Genomic DNA, 25,995 nt, shown 5'->3' with positions numbered 1-25,995 from the left:
ACCAATACCACCATTTCCAGCCCCTACGACCCACACAAGCGCATATGCACGGTGTGCCTTTCGATTCTTAAATAACCCGTATTTCCCATCGCCTTATCTCAGTTACTCAAAAACTTTTTATACTACAATTGAAAGAATGATATTGTCGTCGTTATCAAAAATTGCGAAAGCGACGCGGCTTTAAATGACTCTCGGGCGGACATGCGTCACTTGGCGGTGCAATGTTGTCTCATAACGACTCGCTTTATCTTCGAAATTAATCACGAGGTTTCGGCTGAATCACACGAGGAATTCGTATGTAAAACAACTTCCCGTTAGTCGACTTGGCCATAGAAAACTGTCGCTCGAGTTCGACTCGCGTCCACGACAATGGCAGATGCACGTAGCATATAACGAGCGGATAACGCGGAAGCGCTTCTTCCGTGTGCAGGTACAGTTAAACTGCAAGCCGATTGCGGTGGTTCTACCGATCGCAGCTGCGGGCGCAAAGGCGCGTCCGTGTAACTATACGGGGTGGCTCCACGGACACGTACGAGTTTCTCAAATGTTATACGTTGCCTAATCGTTAATTCCAACTCGAGATTTTGCCCCGACGCGAGGGAGATGCCACGGCGACAGGCAACGACGGCAACGTTTCTATTCAGATCTGTATATTCATGGGATTATATTGGACTTTGGAAATTTCAACAAATCGGCTATTCCTTCATTACTTTCCACTAGTTTGATGTCAGAGAAATGCTATCGAAAATGCTACCGTCGTTTTCGGTTCGCCGTACTCTTGTAACCAGGGTTGGCCGGAAAAAAAAACCCAGGGGGTGGAAAAAACCAATGAATTTTGGTACACGGCAATTATATGGGGCTTCGAGTCTCGAACTCACGTGAAATTATCCAAATCGTAGTAACGGCTCTCAATAAAATAAAATAACGAGTAGGAGGGAGAAAGGGCCAATGCGAGCCAACCGCAGGTGTCCGTGCGAAATTATCCAATGTGGAAATATTTATTCCATTTATTGAAATATTCAAACGTTTCGACCCATTTTCGGGTCATCCTCAGTGAAGCTGGGATCAAAAAATAATACACGATAGTCACAACTTGCAAATATGCATTAATATAAAATATTGCGCAAAGGAACACATTGAATTTTTTTACCTGATTATACAAATAACATAAGACGTTTAAAAGACCACTGTCATCGAGAGTTATTCTCTGACAAGTTCAAATAGATTTTCTTTTTCTTTACGTGAGATTGTTTGCATATGAAATGAGTTATATTCCGTGTAGTGCGAGTGAGTTCAAACGCTAGTCGCGAAATTCAATGCAATTTACGAGATTTTATGTAAAAATAAAACATTTAACTTTTAACTTTTTTTTTATTATTAACTTAACTTTTAATTCAATCAATTGTGTTAAATTAACTTGTATCTTAACCAAGTTAAATTTTCAAGGCTGTTAACTTTAACTTAACTTAGTTAAAAAAAAAAGGATAACTTACCCAACCCTGCGAAAAAACTATTGATTCGTTCTAAGAAAACACTACGCGATGGGAATTGAAACAACTTGAGCTAGCAGAAATATTTAGCCGCGCTTGGTTCTAAACTGTTAAAAATGAGAAATATCTGACCGCGAAAGGGTTAAACCGACAGGTAACGGGGCGTATCGAGAGTATTGCTATGTATTGCTGGGTCCGCGGAATGCAGCCTGCGCGGACCAGCAAATGACGCGTGGTAACGTCCGGACAGTTCCGTCTCCGGCAATTTGTGTGACGATAAGACCAAGTCCTGCAGTCGCGACAGTTGCGGTAAACGGTTGGTGACTCGCGTTACACTTTGCGCCCGCGATAAGCGATGCGGAAACGCAATTGATCGACGTCGCGACTCGCTCTCGTACGATTTTCCTAGAGCTCGAAATAATCCCATTTGAAATGGCAAGCGTAAAGTGAACGGAAGTAAAATCGCATCCTTCTTGTTTCATCGCAATTTTCTCTCCATTTTCTCCCGACCCGCCGCGTCTCGCGTGGCGCAAGACCGGCAGCAGTTGTACATACGTTGCAGTTGCAAGGTGCCGAGTGTTAAAGTGACGCGTGCCACGAGGATTGCGTCTCGTCCCTTCCTTTTTATACGGATTGCATTTGCCATTGTGCGCACAATGAGGCGCGTGTCTCTTGAGAATCGGAACGCGATTGATATTGCGAGCTTGTTGCGTCCCGATGGCGCAACATTGCACACACACCAAGATGCGACGAGAGATAAGACTCGAGAGTTAAAAACTGGCGATCGTTTTTCCATTTGAAAAAAAAAGTATCGCCTGGTTGTGGAGTGGAAAATTTTTCTTTTCTTTCTTTCATAGACAAACGTAACGATACAATTAATGCAAGCTTCACCAAGGAATTTAAAAAGAAATTTCACTCGCGTGTCGAAATGCGTAATCGAGTCGTCTAAAAGTCTCGCTTTTGAAACGTGCGATGTACCGTACGATCGACGTACAGGTCTCTCTCTCTCTCTATGCGGGATCGATCGAATATGTGACTAAACATGTGGGGCGATAATAATATTTTCACATCGCTGACTCCTCGTCCGCTCCGTACCGCATATCGCGAATAATGCGCGATGATATCTCTCGCTGCCTCTACTTGCGGGAGTCTTAATGAATTCTAGAAAAGCGAAACACTCACCTATCTGCTTCGAAGCGTATTGCTGAAGTAGACGCGTCCGTTTCTTTTCATAACCCTTCTGCGTAATATCTCCTGCAACAGGGGAAAAACGGCTTATTTAATCATCAAATCCAAGAGATAATTTACACAATCAATTCAATATTATGCCTCGGCTCGTCACGCGAGTAATTAATCCAAAATCGCGAGCGGACCGAAATCGTTGTTACGGCGTGTGACACTGGAGCAGCTTATCGAATTGCTCTCGAGAAACATATGTTCTCTTCTGTCGTTGTCCCCGCCATGTTCGCGATATAATAACGAAGCATTTGAATAAAGATATTAAAAAATGGTAGTTACAATTAGACCAGGGAGGAAGATACGAGTAAACCTTGAAGACTGGACAGAAATGGGTGCCCGCGCTCATAAAGATCGGATTGCATCGCGGAGAATACGTCGCGCTATTAAGGATTCGCGGGGATCGAACGAACGTTTTCAGGATTGAATTTTAGATCGATGCACGCTTGGCTGCCGGCGCGGCTGCCAGCGGCCAATGCTGATGCAGCTCGCCCATGTGCCGAGCACGATGTAAAACTGGTTAGCGTACTCGCCTTTCGTCACGCCTCGTAACTCGAGAAAACGCCGAAGAATCGATCCTAACGGCCGAGACATGATTTTTCCACGTTCGCGAAACGAAACCGGGCCATCGTGATTATGCTGATCGGCGTATTCGAGTGATTCTTGATGACATCGTCGATGCGTCAAACTTGTTCGTATCTGTCTCTGTGCAACAACTTTCTTGGGAAAAGCGAACTGATACGCGAGCCTGCCCGCGGAGAAAATCTCACTCAAAACGGGAATCGCGTGTGCTGGCGCGCCACATGTATATGTATACTTTACGCTTGAATTTTATGTATTTTTATTATACAGGGTGAGTCTTTCCATATCCGACAAAATTTTTGAGAAGGTAGAACGGATCGAGATGAATGGAAAAGTCCTGTACCATTTTGCAATTTTCGTAATAGTTAACGAGTAATTAATTATTAAAAATCATTGTCTTAGGCCTGCCTACCGCTCAATTCGAGCGCGTGATGAGATGTGCGCATAGCAATATCGATCGCCGGGCGGACACATCTTGCCACGCGCTCGAATTGGACGGTAGGCCGGCCTAAGACAACGATTTTTAATAATTAATTACTCGTTAACTATTACGAAAATTGCAAAATGGTACAGGACTTTTCCGTTCATCTCGATCCGTTCTACCGTCTCAAAAATTTTGTCGGATATGAAAAGACTCACCCTGTATATATTCAGGCGTTGAAGACGTGTAATAAAATAAATACGCGTGCAATTAAACAATCTATTTCCAATATTTCGTTACTTCAAGATTCGAATGTGAAAGAAGACGAGGAATTTCCACGCGTCACAGGTCATTTAGCGCTTCGAAGTAGCGAAAACTGTGGTAAGAGTCACCGTGATCGCGATACGCGTGCAGGCTCGCGAGCAAGAAGCTCATCGAAACCGATCGCGGGAAATATGTTGCGCAATTAACGCCGTCGGACGCCGATGGAGGTAACGGGCGAGCAAAGGATAAATAGATTCAGCACGGCCGTAATCGCCGCGATTCAGTTGCGTCGCCTGTTATTCGATAAGTATCGAATATAATCTGCGGATTCACACGTACACAAGATTATTATCCGCGTGGCAAGTTTACGCGCAAGTTTTTCTTCGATCATTGGTTACATCACTATAGTATTTTCCTCATTGCTAGATCTCTAACAAGAAAACGGTCGGACGTGTCCCTCGCCGATTTCCACGCGCTTCGGATATGTTGTAGAGCATAAAAAAATATTAGACCCGTGTTGTTTTTAGCGGCTTTTCTCGACGTTCAGGGGGTGAAACAGCCCCTCGAAAATAACGGATTTTTCCCCCATTTTTTAATGAATATCTTCGAAACTGCAAGGTTTATGAAAAAATGTTTTAGAAAAAAATTATTTTTATTCTGCTCTTATTCTCCTGCTACCGTCGCTGTTTCCTAAAGGACCTATAGAATTGTAATTCGGATCTTACTAGGACGTTTCCTCAAGGATGAGCATTTGCGTACGAGGAATACCGGTTGACCGGATGCTCTTCTCAATTGCGATTTTCGGCGCAGGGGCCTCCTCCTGAGTCCCGACTTTTGCCTCTTTAAATACTGTCGCTGCTGCGGCAAATTTTTCCTGCGCTCGTTGAAGCGATCGTCGTCCTCACTGTCGGTCGACGAGAGATATCTGTAGCCCGTGTTAGAGCCTTCGTGTTTCGACCTTTCCTTGATAACGTCCTTGGCTAGGAAGGTGAGAAACTGACTGCTGGCGAAATAATTGCCAGAAATGATCGTTCTCGTCGGCGCCGCAATTGGCACCGTCGTCATCGTCGTTGCCGTTGTCGCTGTCGTCGTCGTCGTTGCCGAAAGCTTCCAAGTGGCCCCGCGCACTAGAAGACCGTTGGTCCTTAGCTCCTCGGAGAACAGCTTGTCCTCGTTAAAGTCGCTGATTTTCGGAGCTGGACAAGCCGATGACGAGGACGACGTTGCAGAGAAAGAGCCCAGGGACGATGAAACAATCGAGTTCAAGGCGTCATCTTCCCGACGCTCATTGAAATCACCTGATAGCAGCAGCTTCTGGTCGTCGAACTGATCGTCCGACACGTTCGACGACCAGTCGTTAATCCTTTCCAGGATCGGACCCTCGTCGTCGGGGAAGTATCTGATCTCCCGCCAAACTCGTCGTTGACGTCTCGAGCGACGTCTCTCGGGCGGGACGAACCATACCGGACTGCTGGTGCGAGCCGCAGATTGCTGACTCTTCTTGCTGGCGCGCTGAGAAGTCCTCTTACCACTTCGACGACGAGAATTGGAATGTCTAGACGCGCTCGTTCGTTTGAAGTAACCCTCAGTGCTCACGCTTGGCGATGGCTTTGGTGTCTTCCGACGAAAGAGACCATTTCGCGTCACCCTAGAGCCAAGTAGTGTCGATTGCAATCGAATTGTTTCTTGAGCAGTGCGATATCCGACTCGATCGATCAGTGAAATTCACTGCGAAGACACGAACGGTATGTAGATATTTGTCTTGCCATGAACGTATTCGACCAAAGAATAAACCTTTACGAATATAATTATCGATTATAGCAACGTCTTTTTATCTTCTTTCATTCATGAATTCAGGTCAAATGCAGATCACGTTTGCATTTTCTTTAATTGTTTGAAACCACGGGAGATCAAAACTTGTAAAGTTTCGCGAGAGTATCGTAGTTACTTATAATAAATAGAAGACTTTCGAGCAAAAGCAAAGATTTTAACCCGAAACGAATGAATGAATGAATGAAAGAAATACGTTCTATCATTTCCTCATTTTCACTGATCGATCGTTAACGAACAAGTTAATCACCCTGGTCTGAAATCAGCGAATCTAGCAATCCTAAGAGAGAAGCCAAAGGAAGACGACGACGAGGAGGTCTCCTTGCTGACGGGCTTCTCTGGCGCCGAGACCGTCCTCGCGACAGTCGGCTGCGGTTTCTTCTCCTTCAGAGCGCTGTCCAGAGAATGATGAACTGACGAATTCGAGACAGAGGAATAGGAAGGAGTCGATATCGGGACCGAAACGGGAACCGGCACCGCGTCCCTCCATACCCTGCCGAGACTAATGCTGACACTGAGCGATCCTTCTGCAGAGGACTCTTGAGTCCAAAGAGTATCGTGCCCATTCGTCGTCTCATCTCGACTTAACTCCGCAACGATCCCAAAGGATTTAGATTTGGGTGTTAAAATGGGCGAGGCGTCGAGCTCGAGAATTTTCAGATCCTCGACGATCGAATCCGCGTCGATGTGTTTGGCGAGTTTCGTGGCCTTGGTTTTCGGATGCTGAAGGGACTCGAGGTGATCCTCGTCAAGTTTCTCACGGGAAGAAGAGCTGACTCCTTGAAGCCACTCGTCGTAGGTAATGGAATCGCGACTGAGGGAACGCTCTTGGTCCTTTTTGAATTCTTGCGCCTTAATTTGTTGAGAAACAACCTTATCGTTCGCTGCTGGCTGCGAGGGAGAATTAACGGCAGGCTCAAGATTCTTCTGGAGACGATTACGTCGTTTACCCCGGTCCAGATAACTCTTTCTAATAGAAATCCTCTTGAAGGACTCGCTGCGCTTGAAGGAGGGCTCGTTGCGGTCCTTCTTGCGGCTCACGAGCCTTCTCAGATTCTCGAAGGTGAGGGGCCTCATGAGGCAGCGCGCGACCAACCTCGACTCGCGGAAGTAGAATCGCTACAGATTTATACTATCTCTAAGTGGTATCGAATACATTCGCGTGCGAAGATTAATGGACGTATTCGCGGATCACAAAGGTCTATGTAAGAGAAATAAAGGGGTGGGTGAATGTAAAAGTAGCCTGCATCCACGATCGAGAATCTACGGAGGAGTCTGCCGAGTCAATAAGAATCTCGGTAATCCTGATTTTACGAAAGGGTGTATTTGTGGAAACAAAAGTGAATTTATGGATTCCTTTTTCTTCCTTCCTCGCTTCCTTTCTCTGCTTCCCCTTCTCAGTCCCTTTACTCTTTGTTACTCTTTTCTTCTTGCCCTCCTTGCCCTTTCGCTATCCGTATCTTCCTCTTCGTCCTTCCTCTCCCTTTCTCTCTTTCGTCCCTCTTCTCCGTTGCGCTAAGGTGCAACGCCGAGGTCTTCCAGTCGTGGATGATCAGCGTGGCTTTCCTTTTTCGACGCCGTGCTGCTGCTGCTGCTGCTGCGCCGCCGCCACCACCACCACCGCCGCTCTTCCTCCCTCTTCCTCATTGCCCTCCTCTTCCCTTTTCTTCCGTGCCCTCGGTTCGACCGGAATGATCATTCTATACGAAAAGATTCAGCGCGAATCGCACGAGCGTCTTTCAAGTCAATGCACTCGGTATCGAGAAAGTGATTTATTCTCACGCGCAAGCGAGACTTCGAAAATCACTATTTTTGCTATATTATAATCGTTGCTGTTAAATTTAAATGATTCTCTCGAGCCGATGGTAACTCCAGGTAGTTAAGGCGACATTCGATATATCTTTGTACCCGACACCTATCTACCTATATTCGCATCCCAGTTTAACATCGACGTATCAACGGTGATCGTTTATCGGCAAACTGCTCGAATGTTTTTTTCCCCCCCCTCTCGCAATTAGATCACGGTATTACTTTGTCGGTAATCGATCTCTATCTCATCAATTGTGGTTTCCTTCGAATATTTCGCTCGCTGGTTTTAACCGCCACGAAAGCACCTTGAAACTTCGTCAGATACTTTCTCCGCCCTCGGACGATTACGGCGTTGGTCTCACCCCTTTCCTCTCCACCTCTGCCGTTCTCCACGCGATCTCTCGATAATTCGAGTGCGATTCCCTACGTGGAATCCATGTTTCGCGCAAGCGGGCTTTTGGTAAATTTAACTTTCGCCCAGTCAATAGAAATATTAAAACTGAAGCTCCGTCACGTCCAACATACAAATTGACACACTTATCACTACCAGATTCCCACAAAGTTCTGACAAATATTTACTAAAACGATCAACACTTGCGGCGAATGGAACATTCCATCGGGACACAAATCTTTGGCGGTCATTTAAAATCACTATCCTTACCGCCGTGGAGCCACACTCACTCGCGGACACACACACACGCACACACACCTTCCTTACTCGCTCTCAATCGGCAAGCAAAAACCTCTTACTCGCGCCGCGGGACACGCGAGATAATTTACTCCACGCGATCGCTTCGATGAAATGAAATTCTTCCTTCGAAAGACTCTGTAAGAACTCGAGCACAAACCGAGCACGCTTCGGGACACGCTTCGCGTGGCGTACGGCGGCGGCTCGACGCGCGTCCGCGCGTTCGAATTCGCGCGGCGTCCGCTTCGTCTCGCCGTCGAGGCGCGTACTCCAAGTCGCGTCGAATCACTGGCATTTCGCGCACTCTCCACGAACTCCGCGGCGATTCTCTCTCGCGCGCGCGGGGAGAGAGCTCAGAGGGACCGGAGAAGGAGAGAGAACGAGACAGAGAGCTACGGGTGGGAAGCCGGCTCGCGCGTGTAAAAGTCGCCAGACGGAAGAGTAGGTGAGAGGATTGAACGCGCAGGAGAACGAACGCGAGCGAACGGACAAGAGGTGAGAGAGGGAGCGAGAGAGAGAGAGGTGCATGGGAGTGGTGTGGTGGTGGCATGCCGTCCGTCCACTCTCGCCTGCCTTCTTCGCTCGCAGCATCCCACTCTCCGTTGCTCCATCTCGCTCGCGCGCTGCCCGAGCACCACCGGCACTCGAGAGATCTCTCGACTCTCCGTTCCCCGCCTCCTTCCACGAGAGATTCTTAAGGTGGGATTACGAGGGTCGACCGGAGTTTCGGCCCCTCGCGGGATTGTTACAGTCCGCGGTGTTAAAAGCCGCACGATATGGCGCGGGCATAAATAATTATCGCTAAATTATCATTCCCTTCTCCATTTTGATTCGCGATCTCGCGAATCTCTGCTACTCTCTCTCTCTTCCACGGGCCCGGTACCGTGCAAAGAGACTTTCGTCGCGCATTTCGCGCCGGCTGTAACCACCCGACGTGTTTCCGACTTCGCGGATTCTGATCGCGAAGAATGCATTTGGAGTTGACGCGAGCTCAACAATCAGTTGTTCGTTCGAGGGGAAAAGCTTCAATTTACAAATCGATCGCTCGTCGATCTTCCAAGTGCTAACGTACGCCGGTGATAGTGGCCCGTTTTACGAATAAGATTCGAGACACGCCTACGCTCAATCGTCTCGCGAAGCCAAACGCTTCGGCTTCGGCTTGGACTTTGTTTGCGATTACGAATGAGTGGGCGGTACGGAATGGTTGCACGGTGATACTTTTCAAACTTTCCCGTCTTATCTAGATCCTCTAGAACGACAGATTCCACGTTTTACAATAAAATACATGCATTACAGAAAGTGTTGTCGATTATATATTTTACTACCTTAATCTACCCGGCGTTGCCCGGACTTGTTTATCACAGAGCATGAAATCAAGGGGAAAGGTGGGATGTCTAGATCCTATGGTAGCCTGTATTTTCCGCAGGTCCTACGGAGCAACTGCGTAAGTCTCAGATAGGTCAAAGGGTTTACGAGTGTATAGGTAACAGACATTCTATTTTATATACACAGGGTTGCTCGTTTCAATCAATTCATTGAGATATCTCAGAGCTTTTGAACTTAAATTTAATTTACAAATTAGTCAAATTCGTATGGCTCAAATGTGATGAACACAAATTTGAAGAACAACAAAGGAGTGTGAATTGCCAGTAGATGATTAACAGTAAAAAGAATTGTTACACGACTTTAGGCTGGCAGCTGGTTTATTTGTTTGATTCCGACGTTCCGACCATACGGGTCGTGGTCCTTTTCAGGGGATTAGATAATCTACAAGTTTTCGAGGACTTTTGCAGCTTAAGTTCTATCGATTACAACATGAAATCAGTCGGATTTCGTGCCAGATAAAATATTCTTTATCACAAATTTGAAGGAATAAAGGACCAAGAGCCGTGAGAGGGTGTTAGTGTCTAAATATTTCATATTTTAATTTGGTCCAGGTTGAAACCCTGGCTGGAGGTAATATTTTTCGTCTCGTAAAATGTTTCATATTTTAAATTTATTGCGAAAAATTTAAACGGCTCCATGATTCGTTTAAAATTGTGTCAATTTAATTTAATCTATTGCAAAAAGAGATACAGTGAAAGAAAGAGTACTACAAAAAGATCGAAAGTAAAAGTTAGGGCACCAACAAGATTGTTGTTATTACACAAAGCCTAAGTACCTGCTGAAGTTTGATATAAAGTAGAGGTTGGATAAAAACACTACGGAATATATATATATATATATTTGTATATATATAAATAAATAACATATAGGACATATATCAACAGTGTTAGACAAGAGAAAAAGCAGGTGATGCAATAAAAGTTGCTGCTGAGGAACGAAAAGAGACGAGAGAGAGGAATGAAGACAAAAATGCTACAAAAGTTGCTTCGTTGTAAGAGGGAAAGAAGGTGATCTTGGTTGACCTTAAAAGTTGTACTGAACGTCAGAGTTAAGGTCAAAATTGAAAATTACTTAATGAAAACCCCCATTTTTATTTCATCATTTCTTGTGTTGACTTCAAGACATTTTCAAAGTACTGTAACAAAGTATTTTTCATTACAAACTTACGTTGCGACTTAAATAAATATCTATTTTTGTTCGCAGCGCAATTTTTTGATAAGACAACATGACGGTCTATGACACTCCAGAAATGATAAAGAAACAGCTGTTAAAACTACGTTACAATCGGTCCGGTGGTTTTCGAGATCATAGAATACAAACGATTAAATTCACAAACTCTCTCTCTCTCTCTCCCCCTCTCTCTTTACGATATTACAGACAATTAATAAATTAATCCAGCAGTAATATCGCGATTAAATCTGCCATTGAAATTAGATCGCAAATATGAGACATTGTATAATAATTGCACAGTCAATATTTGCATTAAGATCCGAATAAACATTCGAGTGGTTTACTTTGAATTTTATCGATGCTCTGTGTGTGAATACTACAAACATTAAAGACTATGCTAGGTACACTTTGGATCGTCGAATTGATATCGCACGGATATCTGTCAGCTCGCCAGCCTGCACATATTCACTTACATAATTAAAGAGTTTAAATCGCCTCTCTCTCTCTCTATCTATCAATGTGTAACACGTCTCCTCTCCCCTCTAACTCTCTCCATCAAAATTCTAAGCACCAGGGAGGTTCGTAATCTCATATATCGAGGACATTCGATATCACCGGGCCTTGATATGAGGATGCCGTGTGGCAACGTGGATCCTTAAACCGTATATAGGTATATCGTCAGAATGGTGCGGAGGAGGGACGCTATAATAGCCGATAAGTACGAGGAGTGTCTACGAAGCACACTGGCTCTCAAGGCGACGCGAGGACGTTTACCCACGAAACCGGCGACCTTGATCTTACAAACGTAGGAGCGCCCGGTGATGCTGCGGCTGCACCTGCGTCGCGTGCGACAAAATCGCGGCTAATCAACCCTGCTCTCCTCCCATTCCTACTGTCCATCAAGGAAACAAAACGTTCGGCAAAAAGTATCGCAAAGATTAATCGAGTGATCGTTCCATTGCTCAAATTCCAGAGTCGCATTGCTGATCGGAATAAACCGGACGGTAATAAGACAGAGAAAAACGACAGGTTTTATAAACGTTGATGTATTTACAACCACGCGAATGTAAAGCGGCGGTGGAGCGGCGCGTGGTAAAAAACGGAGAAGCGAGGTACAAATCCGCCGATGTGAAAGAAGCTCGGGAGCTCAATCTAGAACAATTGTAGGCGACACTTTCGATCGATTTCGATAGACACGTTTGTGCAAAATTGACGATAATCTTCAGGCTTAAGTAACACTGCGATGCGCAAAACCGCCGAGATAAATACACGGCATTTCTAATTGGCCTAATAACACGGCAATTATGAGATTGTGGGTTAAGATCGCTTTCTATTATTTTACTAGGTGAATCGTCCGCTCGTGTTTCTGCATCGAGAACTAATGACTTAATAACACGTCGCGCGATAAATACCGCGACAAAAACGACGCTTCTCAAACCACTTCGCACGACCCAATTCATCGATGCTCGCTAGAGAACTCGGAAAAGGACATTTATTTTCAGAAGCCTTTCAATAGCGCAAGAAAAATACTCGCCAAAGTAGAAAGAACAAAAGAGTTTGTCGAAGAGAATATTGCTTAATGCGTTGGCGTCATTTTTAATGCTATTTATAAAATAATAAATCAAATCATCTCTGTGCCCGCCTTTCGCTCTCATCTTGTTTTAGATGAAGAATTCAAGGCGCGCGTTCTTATGTTTCATTTATTTGCCGCAGTCTGCACAGCGATTAATGTAATCCATAATAAATAGGGGTGTATCTTCGGGGAGGTAGATACTAATTAGTTTTTGGCGAGAGAAATAGTGCATCATTCTGTTTCGGTTAAACAAATTACGCTGCTCCGACAACTATAGAACACACTTGAAAAGGACCCGATTAAGAGGTGGAAACTTTGTGAACTAAATAAAGATCACCTTTTTGCCAATTTGGTCGACTTTCTGAAAAATATTCCCTTTTTGAATTATCACTGGCGACAATAAGATTCACTCAATTTGTCTCGAATGAAATGATAGTAAAATATGTAGAAAGGAGAAAGTGCCAATGCGAGCCGCAAAATGAGCGGAACTCGGTTCTCACAATTTAAAGTCGAAAGTTCTCTTTGATAAGAAAACAAACGTTTCGACCCTTCTTCGGGTCCTCCTCAGTGTAAACTAAAATGAGATCGTCGAAGATTCGGGATAAGAATGTAATACGAGTTATAGTACAAATTGGTTCGATAGTTATAATCAATTACCACGTTTAGACTGAATAAAGCACAAGGCAATAATCTTAGGGAATCAGTGCACCATGTGACTTCAGAGTCATCCTTCTATCTGTGTTATCAGTGAGTCTCCGTATGGCCCCAGGCATAAAGAGGATTGAATAACTAAAACCGGATAAACGAAGGGAAACTTGTTGAAGGGGTGTTAAACCCAACGTAAATTAGAGATAAAGAATTATAGGTAAAATACGTGAACGATGCTGTGAATTAATAATAATAATTTGATTATATTTGAACGAGAAGAGAAACGGAAATGATGCATCGTCTTTCGTCGAATATCGTGGTGCCAACTTCGTGCGCTGTAAGATGGAGGAAAAATTTATTCTAACCGCAAGAATACATAAACTTACATTTATATAAGTCACTCTCGTCTCGATATAGTAGGTCAATCTTTTTTAATTCGATAGAGGGGAATAAGAATTATTGATTTTATTTCGATATCGTCGTATTTTTATGCGAGATTGTGAGAAATATAAATGCGTGAAGAATATTTTTTGTCTTAACAGAAATCCGAGGGGGAAACCGCTGACCAAAATCTTGTACACCAATGCCGCAGCAAGACCCACTGCCCAAACTAATGTCCCAAAAATGCCTAGTAATGCCTAGTAATGCCTAGTAATGCCGCAAATCTGTACACCACAATGCCCTCAGCGGTTTCCCCCTTGCAGAAATCCTTTCCGAGGGTGTGGTAAGAATATAAAGACCCGAATTCCACGATACTTTTTGTATTCGCCAATGGAAAGGCTCTCTGCGCCGTGATCTCGAAAGCTGTAATTTTTCTCTTTTGTTGTTATTTTATTACTATGTCCGACACATTGCGTAATTAACGCCCGTCTGTTTCGCCAAGAGACGAGTCTCATCAATAGACAAATATGTAAGCGAGCAATCTATTGCCAGCTTCATTCTAGCAGTGCTGGAACGAAGAGCATAGCGTAACGCGAGGTCGAGCTTCGCAAGCGCGCGCGATGGAGTCGTTTCTCCTTTATTAATGCGGATGCACGGTGCCGCGCTGACGTAGACTTTTAAGTCTTATTTACAGCTGGACGACGTAAGCCGCTTACGTTATACCCGCGCCACGTGCTAGCCTGGTCGAGCAGTTGACCAAGAAATTGCATTTTCCACGTCCGTTCAACCACCGAGCTCTTGTCTTTGCCTCACAAGTGACTCGAGCTCGCGAGGCCGCGATGACCTTAATGATTAATTGTGACGTTCGTTCGTATGTGTCGTAAAGAGAATCTACAGATTCGAGGATCCGTCATTCGAGGTTCGGCCATTGGGGGATTGTCTGATCGTGATCGATAATCGCGGAATAGAGTTTAAAGAATCGCACACATTGAGAAAAATATCCCAGCCTGTCTAATCGGATAATCAATTGCATATTAACGAGTATATTCAATTAAATTGTATATTCGATGAAAAATATCGGTGTTTCGATTAAATTCCATCCGTAACTGCAATTTTATTGAACAAATTTCATCGAATACGTCCATAATTCAGTCGAGAAACTTTAATCAGAAAAAGCCGATGGTTCATTTTTTCATCGGAAACGCCACTTGATCGATTTATCCAAGGAAAAATTTTCTCAGCGTACAAAAACCGAATTCTCCAAGCACAAGTTGCTATATAAGAGGGAGGAAAAGGACAGACGTACAGAGAGAGAGAGAGAGAGAATACGTATGTCTAATTGGTTAATTGCCAAGCTGGCGCTCTGCTAATAATTCAAACTTTTTACAGATCTAATCGAATTAATTTGCACATAATTGACACATAACGACGGGGACACACGGCGTTTTCTAACTTCTCCACTACTGACCCCTCCAATTATCCGTTACGTCATCGAATTGGCACGTGCACAAACGACAGAATTTTCCGAGGGACACCTGCCATTTAGGGGGAAGAGAGAGAGAGAGACTCGAGAGAAACCGGTCGCTTCCTCCTTACAACAGTCCTAACTACGAATGCAAATAGCCGCATTCTTGAGTGAGTTACAGCTCACTCGCGGGAAGAAAAGCCTCGGACACTTCCACGGCGACGTTGGAGCCGCGTTGTAAATTTTATGACGCGCCAACGTGGGTCAGTGCATTTTTTTTTTACGACTTTTACGTGACGTTTGTCGAAAGCGTAAAGTGGACACTTGACGAGTAAAACCGCAATCGAGGAGTCCGCGCGACTCCGAGAAATTTTAACTCCTCGGAGTAAAAAGTTATCGAGCGCGTTGTAACGGACAAAAGTTGTTTGCGTCGTTTGTATCCCCGGCGATTATCGAAAACCGAGTTGTTGTGTTTTTTTTTTTCGATAATCTTGATCGGCTCGAATCGAAAGAGGCGCCAGCCGTGATAAGGCAGATAATGAACGTTGTCAACGCTACGGGACAAATAAAATCCAAATGCGGACGTGACGAGGAGCTTCACCCTCCCTCTGTCGAGAGGGGGAAGGACGGCCATTGTGATTTTTAGAAATGGGAAAACGAGTACTCCGTTTCGCACGACAGATATTTACTACCGCTCGGTACACGGTTTGTCACGATCACGAGACAAGCTTGGTAATTTTGAACCCTTCGCCCCTCGCGGCTCATCTTTTCGACGTTCTCCCGTTCTCTCGGCATCAGCGGTTCAACGAATTTAAATAACACACTTGTCTGTTATCCGATTAATTAAATTCGACGGGAGGGACGTCGCGAGTTGCCGAGGATCCGTGAAAAAAAAAAGAAAAAAGAAACGGCGAGGATTTCGGACTCGTCGCACAGGGAACGGAGACGGCAACGGCCGTAAGGTGTTATCGATTTTATCAACAAACGGGGGCTTCTAGGGGATTCTATCTCGGTGTAGCACGGGGTGAGTCAGAAAGAGCGAGAGAGAGAGAGAGAGAGAGAGAGAGAGAGAGGCGAAAAGTGCGCGCGAAGGCGAGAGAAAGAGAGAGGACGAGAGACGGGGAGAAGCGAGTCGGCCGCGAGGGGCGGCGGACAATCGGCGAATTGCGTTCGGCCAAGTCGAGAGAAAATGGTCACTCACCTTCGGACAGCTCGAGGTCTAGCTCGGCGAGCTTCTCCCGCACGTCCTCCGGGAGCTTGCCGATGTCGATGTTGTACTCGGCCATCGCTAGGCCATCCGCACTGCGCCGTGATCGCGAATCCACCAGCGGTGCATACCACGACCCGTCACCACCGTTCGGCCATCTTGCCTGCCACTGAGCTGCGTCGTCGCGCCGCGGGCGGCGCCACCGGACGCGCGCCCCCGCGTAGCTCGCGCGCAGCGCCAGTAATGTCGGACCGGTCGCGTTTTTCGCGCATGCGCGCGGCGGATGTAAAGCCTCCGCTACAATGATTCTCGGTTCTGTCTACAATGGTCGTAGTCGTAAGAATAATCGACTGCGATTGGTCAATTTCGTCAGACACATAAGAATTGACCAATCAAGCCTCCGCTACAATGATTCTCGGTTCTGTCTACAATGGTCGTAGTCGTAAGAATAATCGACTGCGATTGGTCAATTCTTATGCGTCTGACTGAATTGTCGGTTGCGATTGGACGTTGGAATTTCTTGGCCCTGGCCAATCACAACGCACGGGTCATTTTAACCTTCGTGTGTGTTTACGCGGGAGAGGGTTCGCATTCCGCAGTCCGCAGGCAGCTGTGCCTATAACCTCGAAACTCCGAGCTTTGAACCTCAATTACGCGAGTGCCTCGAATGCGGTGAGCCAGTTGATTTGTCTTCTCGATAAGATGGAGCTCTTCGAGGACCCCGTTTTCAAAACTAAATACTTGAAGAATAAACTTCGCGTGAAACGGTGGGAGAGCGATTTTATGGAAAAATATGGACGCAAACCTCACAAGGTACGTTGCCCCTATTGTGCCAGCTCGCTTGTTTCTATCGTAATTGATATATTAAATGTCTTGTATTCGTATTCGCACGAGCGGTACGTTAGACCGATCAGACTCTGCGATTATATTTGGTTCGAATTGTATGCATGCATAAAAATTGACGACTATCGGGTACTCCAGTGTCTTTACATATGTTTGTTACATTATCAATGAAAATCATCGATACGGTATTATCGCGCATGTCGTGTACACGTATCGCTGCGTCGCGATTATATCATGTCGCTTTTCTGTAAATTGTAGAATGATATAAAGGAAGCAGACGTGTCTATCAAGGAGGCGTACAAGATGTACTGGAAACTGAAAACGCGGGCGCTCGAGGAGACTCTCACGGACATCACTTTCTGCGATGACATGCAAGACAATATCTCAAATAAATCACCGCGAAAGCTAGTAAACAGTCCGAGGAAAGACAAGAGTCTCAGTCCGGAAAAAGTTACGAAAGATACAGAGAACATAGATCCTCACGACAGCAAACGTTCGGCAGAGATTGAGGGCTCTTTCGGCCAATTGGACGGAGCGAACGTTGAAGGAGCCTGGGGCAGCCATCTGAGCAAGAATAAGGAGCAAGCGCCGAAGAAGAAGCAGGCCCTGTTGATTGGTAGATCCTCCTCCTTCCAGCTGTCCAGAAACAAGTTTGAGAGTTCGACGTTCTCGAAGCGAAACCCGAGGAAGTCGCTGTCGTCGATCAAAATAAGGAACAAATCCGAGAACAATATCCTAAACAGCTCGAGCGTCGACCGGTTGGTCGCGGATGGCAAGGATGGCTTGAACGTTGTGGCTGACGAGACGAAGCCTATATTTGGCGAATCAATAAAAGTGACGTTTGAGAAGAGCAAACCCGTGGCGCCACACTGCATTAATGCCGTCCAACAGCTGGCCGATGGCCATGTGACCGGCGTAAGCCGTAATTTGAATCCAGGCTGGCTGGATCGATGCACGAGAGACAGTAATTTGGAAGTGATGACGATCAACCCTCAGAGGCTGTCCGGCACCAGCGATTCTGGAATAGAGTCCATGGAATCTAGCATTTATTCTCCAAAGGACTTGGCGCCCACTGTGCCTTCCGTCTCGTCGCTCCAGATTTCCGACGAGGAAGATTTTATATGTAACAGCGAGTCCGAGGAAGAGCACAGGAATAAACGTATTAGAAACTTTAAGAAACGACTCAGCGATCAAGACGATCGTCCTGCAAAACGACAATGTCTTCGTATCGACTCCGGTTCTACCACCACTGGCTCCAATGATATAACAGACAGCGATATATTTAATCGAACTTGCTGTGTCGACAGCAGTTTTAATTTATTGCCTAGAGATGAGCGTAAAAACGAAATTAACAATGGCAAACTTAAAAGTAATGTTCAGACAAGTACAAATATAACGAACGAGTCAAATAGAACTAAAAGACACGTAGATACTTCAGATTCGGACATTAAATCGAACGCTATAATTAAGGACAACGTGGCATCTGAAAATGTCTGGCAGATTACAAACGATTCAACCGATAAAGCACCCGAATTGACGGATACCATTTCGAAATTAGTCGATTCTAAGAACCAGGAGGACTCTTCGATATCTGATAAAAAATCCGCGAAACAACGCATATTGCGTCGAAGAGTGAAGCAAGTATCACCTGACAGTTCCGATCCCGATTATACGGAGGGGAAAGATGAGAAGACTAAGACAAGGACAAAGAATACTACACAGACCGTAAAGAAATGTACGAGACAACGGAGTAAGAAGAAGTCGACGGATGACAGTAAAGAGAAACTTAATGTAAGGAGAAAATCTTCTAGAAGAGAATCGAAGTTGGAGGAAGACGAAGAGCGAGATTCAGACTCGAATATGAAAAAGATGCCGACGTACGGTGTAGAAATGTTGCAAACGATTCCGCGCTTTGAGATTAAAGCAACTGAAAGCGGTGATCTCGTCACGCAGTTTACCGAATCTGTTCACGTCGGCGCGATGGAAAAAGGTAGCTCGGTGTCTTCGACAAGCACCAAGTTGTCCGCCAAGGAAAAGCTCGAGAAGAAAATGGCTGCCGGGACGATGAACGATAATTTCGTCAGAATTAATCTGAAGAAAAAGGTATTTGTACGCGGTAAGAAGCACTTTAACTTTGCCAAGTATAAGAAGAATCAGTGGAAACAGAGGAAGAAAGAGTTGGCATCTAGCGAGAGCAATCTGGACGCGGCCGACCTGATCGATAAAAATGGCATGAAGTGCTTCAAATGTGGCGAATCCGGGCATTTCTCTAGGAACTGCTCAGCTGCCAAGGGCGACGCTCTTTTACCTTTGGAAGAGGTCGACGACTCGTCCAGCTATCCGACTCTGGAGGAAGCCGAAAAGATGGCGAACGAGAATGCCATTGTCGCTCACAGTCACAGAATCGAACGACTTCCCGAAAAACCATCCTATTCCACTACGAGGACTTCGCAGGACGAAGAAGATATGGCAAGATTATTCGACGATGACTTTGCGGATATCGACGAGAACAACGATACGTTGACTTTCGGGCACAGAGTGCCACAGGAGTTGGTGTCCAGATTATTACCGCCTGAAATGAACGCGATTGATCCGTTGTACGCTGCGAACGAAGACGGTGGCCTCATCGAAACACCCAGGGAAGTCTTGGAGGCGCTGCGAATGTTTGGCCACGAGAGTTTCAGAGCTGGCCAAGAAAAAGCAGTGATGCGAATCCTGTCTGGCCAATCCACCCTGGTAACGCTATCGACGGGCTCCGGCAAGTCGCTGTGTTACCAATTACCGGCGTACTTATACGCCCGACGTTCTGGCTGTATCACTCTAGTAATCTCGCCTCTGGTATCCTTGATGGACGACCAAGTGACGGGCGTACCACAGTTTCTGTCCGCTGCGTGCCTACATACCAGCCAGACGCCAAAAGTAAGGGAACAGGTGATGCGATCGGTGAAAGACGGCAAAGTAAATATCCTGCTGGTGTCGCCAGAGGCGGTGGTGGCCGGCGAGAAATCCACTGGCTTCGGCGCCCTCCTCAGACAGCTACCGCCAATCGCGTTCGCCTGCGTCGACGAGGCCCACTGCATTTCCCAGTGGTCGCACAATTTCCGACCCTCCTACCTAATGGTCTGTCGGGTGCTCAAGGAGAAGTTAAAGGTGAACACGGTGCTGGGACTCACGGCGACTGCTACAAAAGCAACGGCGGAAAGTATAATAGAGCATCTAGGCATACGTGACGGCATGGCTGGCGTCATATCGGACGTGCCTTTACCTAGGAATCTCATCCTAACGGTGTCCAAGGACGCGAACAAGGATCAAGCTTTGATCGCGCTCTTGAAAAGCGAGAGATTCCGCGAATGTGATTCTGTGATAGTCTACTGCATCCGTAGGGAGGAGTGTGCGAGGATCGCAGGATTGTTAAGAATATCGTTGCAGGTAAATATCAAGACCTCTTGTCCCTCGCTGCAATTGCACTGTATTGTAACACGGTAGACGCAAGAAACGTAAGCCTTTTCGCACGAGATGAAATAAATTAGCTCTTCTGCATTCGCGTAAAAAGAGGTGGCTCGGGCATTTTGCAATTTATTTCGAATACAAGATAGAGATTTGTTTTAAATATGTATCTTCCCTGGGAATAGGATCCGCTGAACTCTGAGAAGCCAAACGCAAGGATATCCACAATAGCTGAGGCCTATCACGCCGGTATGACGTCTCACAGACGCAAAATTGTGCAAAGGGAATTTATGAATGGGAAAATTAAAATTGTGGTTGCCACTATTGCATTCGGGATGGGCATCAATAAACCGGACATCCGGGCAGTCATTCATTACAATATGCCTGGCACCTTCGAAGGATACGTTCAAGAAGTCGGTCGTGCAGGAAGGGACAACAACGCAGCTCATTGCCACCTGTTCTTGAAACCTACGGTATCGTATCTAATTAAGAATTCTAAGATTGCTCTGTTTCGCGCTCATTTTGGATCCCGTTATTAATCCAGTTCATTATTCCTAAAACAGCAAGACAGCGATAAATGGGAATTGCGGAAACACATACATGCGAATGGTGTCGACAGGCATACGATTAGACATCTACTTCAAAGAATTTTCATTCCTTGTTCTTGCGCAAAGATGAACGAGAAAGATCCGCGACACCAAAGATGTCCCGGTCACGAGGTTGCTCTTCCGATCGACGAGACTGTTCAGGCTCTTGACATCACGCAGGAAACGATTTCGACATTGCTGTGCTATCTTGAGCTGCATCCCAAAAAATTTGTTACTGTGCTATCGTCCGTGTACGTTCGAGCACGGGTTTCAAGTTACAGAGGACCACAAGGTCTCAAACAAGCCGCACAATCTGTAAGATCTTTTTCAAAAGAGTAATAACATTAATGATTGACTAAGTGTTCCAGGTTACTCTAAATTCTACAGCAGGAGTACAATACGAGAATAATATAACGAAGAATAATATAAGCGTAAAAATGATTGAAAACGATTTTGATTTTAGTCTCCGCCACTCGCGATGGCAATAGCGCTGGACATGAAAAACGGAATTTCACATGAAAATAGTAATATTATCGAATTCCCGATAATTGACGTTGCGTCAGCAATCGGATGGGACAGCGGCGTGGTGAAGAGTCATCTCAAGAGTTTAGAATGGAAGACAGGGGGTAAGAGAGTCCTACGTACATTCTTTTTACTTTAGAGAGTTTTCCTCGTTTCAGAACGTAATTTATCTATATGGATGTGTTTTGCAGTTGACGGGAGGATGAAACGTTCAGCTATATCGGTAAAGTACGATAAACTCGGTTTACGGGTGAAAGCGCCGGGCGATCTCACAGACATTGAATTAGACGAGGCACTCGATGCACTGATCGCACGCACTCAATCTCAGGAATCCTCGTCTTTGCAACAACTCGAGCTTCTATCCTCCGCGCTTAATAAAGTTAGCGTATCGTCAGTCAAAGATTGCCTGACCTTGGATGATATTACGAAGAGATCGGAGGAGCTCAAAGACACCATCAGAGAATACTTCCAATCGGATTCTCCTTTGAATAATCCCGATATCAGTTCTCAAGTATGTTCTTCAATTGTAAATATGAGAACTTCCAAAGTGAAGAATAATTAAAATTGGAGATACATTTACCTTTTTATCTCTTTACAGAATAAAGTGACGAACGAGCAAGAGATCGCAGCCGATGTTCGCAGTTTAATAATACGTTATAGGGATACCAAGTTTACAGGTCGCGCCATAGCCCGTGTCTTTCATGGAATACAAAGTCCGAATTATCCTGCGTTAATTTGGAATAGATGCCGTTTTTGGAGAATTCACATCGCTGCAGATTTTAACACAATTTGCAAAATTGCAGTCAGGGAAATTCTAGCGTTACGATAACTGAATCGAATTAATAATGACAGACTGAATAATAATAGACTCAACATGTCATATTTTTAATCTGATCTTGTTAATTGAACACTTAGTTTTAATTCTTATCATAAACTTTCAAAATGAATCGGCGGACAAAAGTGTGTTTTAATCTGTGTTATGAAACATGTGTGAGTAAAGACTTATTATAAACGAATTTCTCAACGAAAATCTCAATATATAGCGTAAGACAAAGATTAATATAATTCTTCGCTTGTTGTTAGCATTGTAATGATGTGGTTGCAGGAAGAAAGCAGATGCTTACACAATAATTTATATTTTATATTTGTGAATCCTGATTAGAATTTTAATGGAAACCTTTTCACAAGATTGTAATTCACAAAATGGAATATAAAATGATTATTCTCATATCTAGTATATATATTATAACATTCTCTCCCAAAGAAACTTTACAAAGGTTTCTCCTAGAAATATATGCATACATACGTCGTAAGTTTATACGTTATAGAGGATGTAAAACTTAATATGAAAATAGATTTTAGTCGCTCGTCAAATATTACCACAAAAAAGAATAAAAGTATAACAACCATAATATATATAACATATGTAACGTAATATACACTTGTTACATATATATATAGGTGTATATATATATAACAAGTGAGATATTGTATATAACTTTTAAAAGTTCAAAGTAACCGATTATAATTATCTCACCATTAAAAACTTTCACGACACTTAGGACATCACCAGATACGCTTGTTTCGCTCGAGTTACGTCACGACTCTCTTCATGTAGTTGCACTGCCGCAGAAATTTGTGCATTCGAATCTGGTGCATCTTCCCGACACGATTCATGCACATTTCATTCTGGCAGAGAGCACAGAACTCGGCGGAGATGTCGTGGAATGGTGAGCGGAAGTACACATTGGCATTTTTCAGGATCTTGTTCTTGTGGTGTGCCCATACGTGCAGAACGACCTTAATGTGCGAAAGTAGATGTAAAGCGTCGAGCTGTTTTATTACGAAAGAATTTTCAAAATTTCAACATAATGAATAATACCTCGAAGATCATGAGCAGAGCGAGGAACCAGCGGAAGTAGATGATCGCCGGTAAGAACAAACAGACGGGATTTATCTGGCCGAAAGAAGCGCCCACTGGTACTGGCTCCAGCTCCGTGTGATAGCGTTTTTTCGTCTTTTCCTTTACTTCCTTCGGTATCTGTAGATAACTCGTTTATCTTACTCGCCGAGCGCAAATTCACAAGGTACATAATTGTGTTACGCAATGTATCTCATAATCTGATATCGCTGATTGAGATCCCAAGTTGGGAATATTTTGAAAAATGAGCTTTTCAGAAGAGAACAAATGTCCTCCGGTACCTGAAACGGCACTCTCCTCCGATGACATCTGGCCGTTACGTGATCCGCGAGACTGACTTCTGGCTCCCCGGTCTCCGCATCGTTTATCGTCGTTGAACCAGTTGAATGGCAAATGTCACACTCGTAGAGCGATTGAATCAGATCCTCGCCCGTCTCTTTGTCTATGTACACTCGATCCATATTGATTCCTCGTTCGCGCAGTTGAAAAGACCAAGCGTCGTGAAAAAAACAACCTGGTCGTCGGATTCGATCACTAGGTCTTCGGGGTCACACTTCCCGGATGTCCACTCTTATGCTAATCGATGAGACGCTCTGGTAGGGAGATTTCTGAACCAGATTCAACACGGCGGGGATCTGCAACAGGGATGCTTCGACTTATTGTTAGCGATAGTCGATTCTGGCAAATCAACTAGGTATTTGCACACGTATCGCCCCGGAAAGACGTTTCACAAAGCTCAAGTGCGCATGTTAATTGATTGCGTTAAGCCGCTGCCTCTCGCATACATCAGAAATTGAAGCGAGAATATACCGCACAGCGGCCTTTATTATACGCATGCATTAGCAACACTTTAGAGGACGCGGTATACTATAACATATAAAGCGCGATAATCAATAATGAATCATCTAATTGTTTTCGATGAGAAAAAATTACGTAGCTATTTCGCTGCCAAGAGTCGGCGCTGAGCAACGATTTCCATTTCGTATTACTTTGAACAATATTTTCGCTCGACGAGATCGCTGGCGACAGGTTTTTTTTCTTTTCTTACGAGACCTCTTATACCCGATTGCATAAATCTATTCGCGCGAGGACCGAGTCTCGCGACTATTAGTGTGATTATTAATCGTTTCCGCGAAACGTTGCTACACGTGCGCCTACATTTCCTGCACGCTGCGACAATCTTCCGAATACACTTAATCATGCAACACGCGAGTTTAACGTTTCCGACGTGTGCTGTCTCTCTTTATTCCTTTTCAAAAGATAGACGAGAATCGCTCTTACTATCTTCCGAAAATGAGGCAAATTTACAGATAGGTTCAGAAACGAAACAATACAAGTTCTCGACTCGATATACAATTCCGTTCTTATTGTTGGCGCATTGGCAAAGCACATCTCGGGGATTTATCTTAAATTGCAAAGCTTTGCGTAACAAAACTTGCGATTTCTCGATAAGAAATACATTTTTATTCCAACTTGAATCGATACTTAATCAATGATTGAAGTGTCTTTCCATGAAAAAATAAACTGTACGAGATAGGAAGATGTGTTTGTATTGAAACTTATTGGAATAAGTGAAATAAGGCAATAAACGTTGGAAAAAGACGCGTTTCTTTTTTGTGCCACTGACGAAACGTGGATGTAACTTCAAGGTTTCGCGAAAATGTAAAACGGCGAAAAATTACAGGCGACCTTGGCGATTTGTAAACGGCGCAACGACTTGCACTCATTCCTTCCACGAGGCACAATTATCAAAGTAATTAGCGTGCCGAGTCTCGAATGCAGCAAATTGCCAGTAAAAGAGGCACAGGATAGGATAACGTCCACCTTATAAATGATAAACTTGCTTGTCTGTGTGTTTTTTTTTAACATAGAGGAAAGTCCTCCGTTACGAAACAGGACTCTAATATGAGATAGTAGGTTTTCAACGTCCAAATTCGACGACTAGCACATCTTTTTTTTTCGCAACGATTACACGATCTAACGATCAATTTGCTACCAAACGGATTTCACTCCGAGGGCAATAAGTTCATGGTGGAACCAACAGATGATGCCCATCAATTTAGCAGAAACTCCGTTATTCCATACTAGGAGTCGGTCTCATAATGGAGGACTCTCTATATATTATGTCTTGCGTATTATACCGTGACAATCATTAATAGTAACAATTATTAACTAAGTAACTCTACGCTATTGGAAAGTGCGTTCAATCAACACACGGAGAGCAGAAAACGCGTCTTTCGTACGTTGCCATCGAAGTTTTCTGTCGATTCACAGAAATACCCCGGGTGAAAATTTTTCTCAGAATTTTTGCAACGAATTGGTACGCTTTTCGGAAATGGCTGAGAAAGTCCGCTTCTTTTCCTGGAATTTTTCACGTATGCGAATATTCGGAGATATAAATGTTTGAAATCGTAGAATGAGAAGTTTCAGAATATTTCAGAATTCATTACGTGTGAAAAATTCCAGAAAAGATACAAACTTTCTCGGTACTTCTAAAAAGTGCTTCAATTTTTATTAAAAAATCT

At 44.5% G+C, this 25,995-nt stretch overlaps 3 protein-coding genes across 6 annotated transcripts in view; 1 reads left to right on the top strand and 2 right to left on the bottom strand.

The window, feature by feature from the left end:
- Positions 1-16,320, bottom strand: part of LOC105561277 (disco-interacting protein 2) — a 32,499-nt gene extending 16,179 nt beyond the window's left edge. For 2 of the 4 annotated variants that reach the window (XM_012011100.1, XM_012011101.1), the window contains exons 1-3: positions 6,074-8,527; positions 4,719-5,641; positions 2,673-2,744 (exon numbers count right to left, since the gene is read on the bottom strand). In XM_012011100.1, coding sequence (XP_011866490.1) covers positions 2,673-2,744; positions 4,719-5,641; positions 6,074-6,900 — 1,822 coding nt within the window. In that variant the 5' untranslated portion in view covers positions 6,901-8,527. Of the gene's footprint in view, positions 1-2,672; positions 2,745-4,718; positions 5,642-6,073; positions 8,528-16,144 lie in introns of those variants that run through there. The other 2 variants (XM_012011102.1, XM_012011103.1) reach the window with 1 other exon arrangement.
- Positions 16,321-16,726: 406 nt separating this feature from the next.
- On the top strand, positions 16,727-22,574 carry LOC105561276 (ATP-dependent DNA helicase Q4). The gene is made up of 7 exons (XM_012011099.1): positions 16,727-16,963; positions 17,252-20,422; positions 20,626-20,913; positions 21,004-21,342; positions 21,491-21,653; positions 21,741-22,060; positions 22,148-22,574. Exons 1-7 carry the CDS (start codon positions 16,853-16,855, stop codon positions 22,376-22,378), a joined length of 4,623 nt encoding a protein of 1,540 aa, XP_011866489.1. The 5' UTR covers positions 16,727-16,852; the 3' UTR covers positions 22,379-22,574.
- Positions 22,575-22,680: 106 nt separating this feature from the next.
- LOC105561275 lies at positions 22,681-25,379 on the bottom strand. Its single transcript, XM_012011098.1, has 3 exons — positions 23,752-25,379; positions 23,432-23,590; positions 22,681-23,349 (listed from the first exon to the last, which is right to left on the bottom strand). The coding sequence occupies exons 1-3, from the start codon at positions 23,929-23,931 to the stop codon at positions 23,143-23,145; spliced, it is 546 nt and encodes a 181-aa protein (XP_011866488.1). The 5' UTR covers positions 23,932-25,379; the 3' UTR covers positions 22,681-23,142.
- Between the last annotated feature and the right edge of the window lie 616 nt (positions 25,380-25,995).

This window comes from Vollenhovia emeryi, unplaced genomic scaffold, assembly GCF_000949405.1.
Source record: "Vollenhovia emeryi isolate VEMERY1.0 unplaced genomic scaffold, V.emery_V1.0 DF939209.1, whole genome shotgun sequence".
In the NCBI taxonomy this organism is placed as follows: Eukaryota; Metazoa; Arthropoda; class Insecta; order Hymenoptera; family Formicidae; genus Vollenhovia; species Vollenhovia emeryi.
Note: the sequence above shows the minus strand (reverse complement) of the source record. Positions and strands in the feature narration are given on the sequence as shown.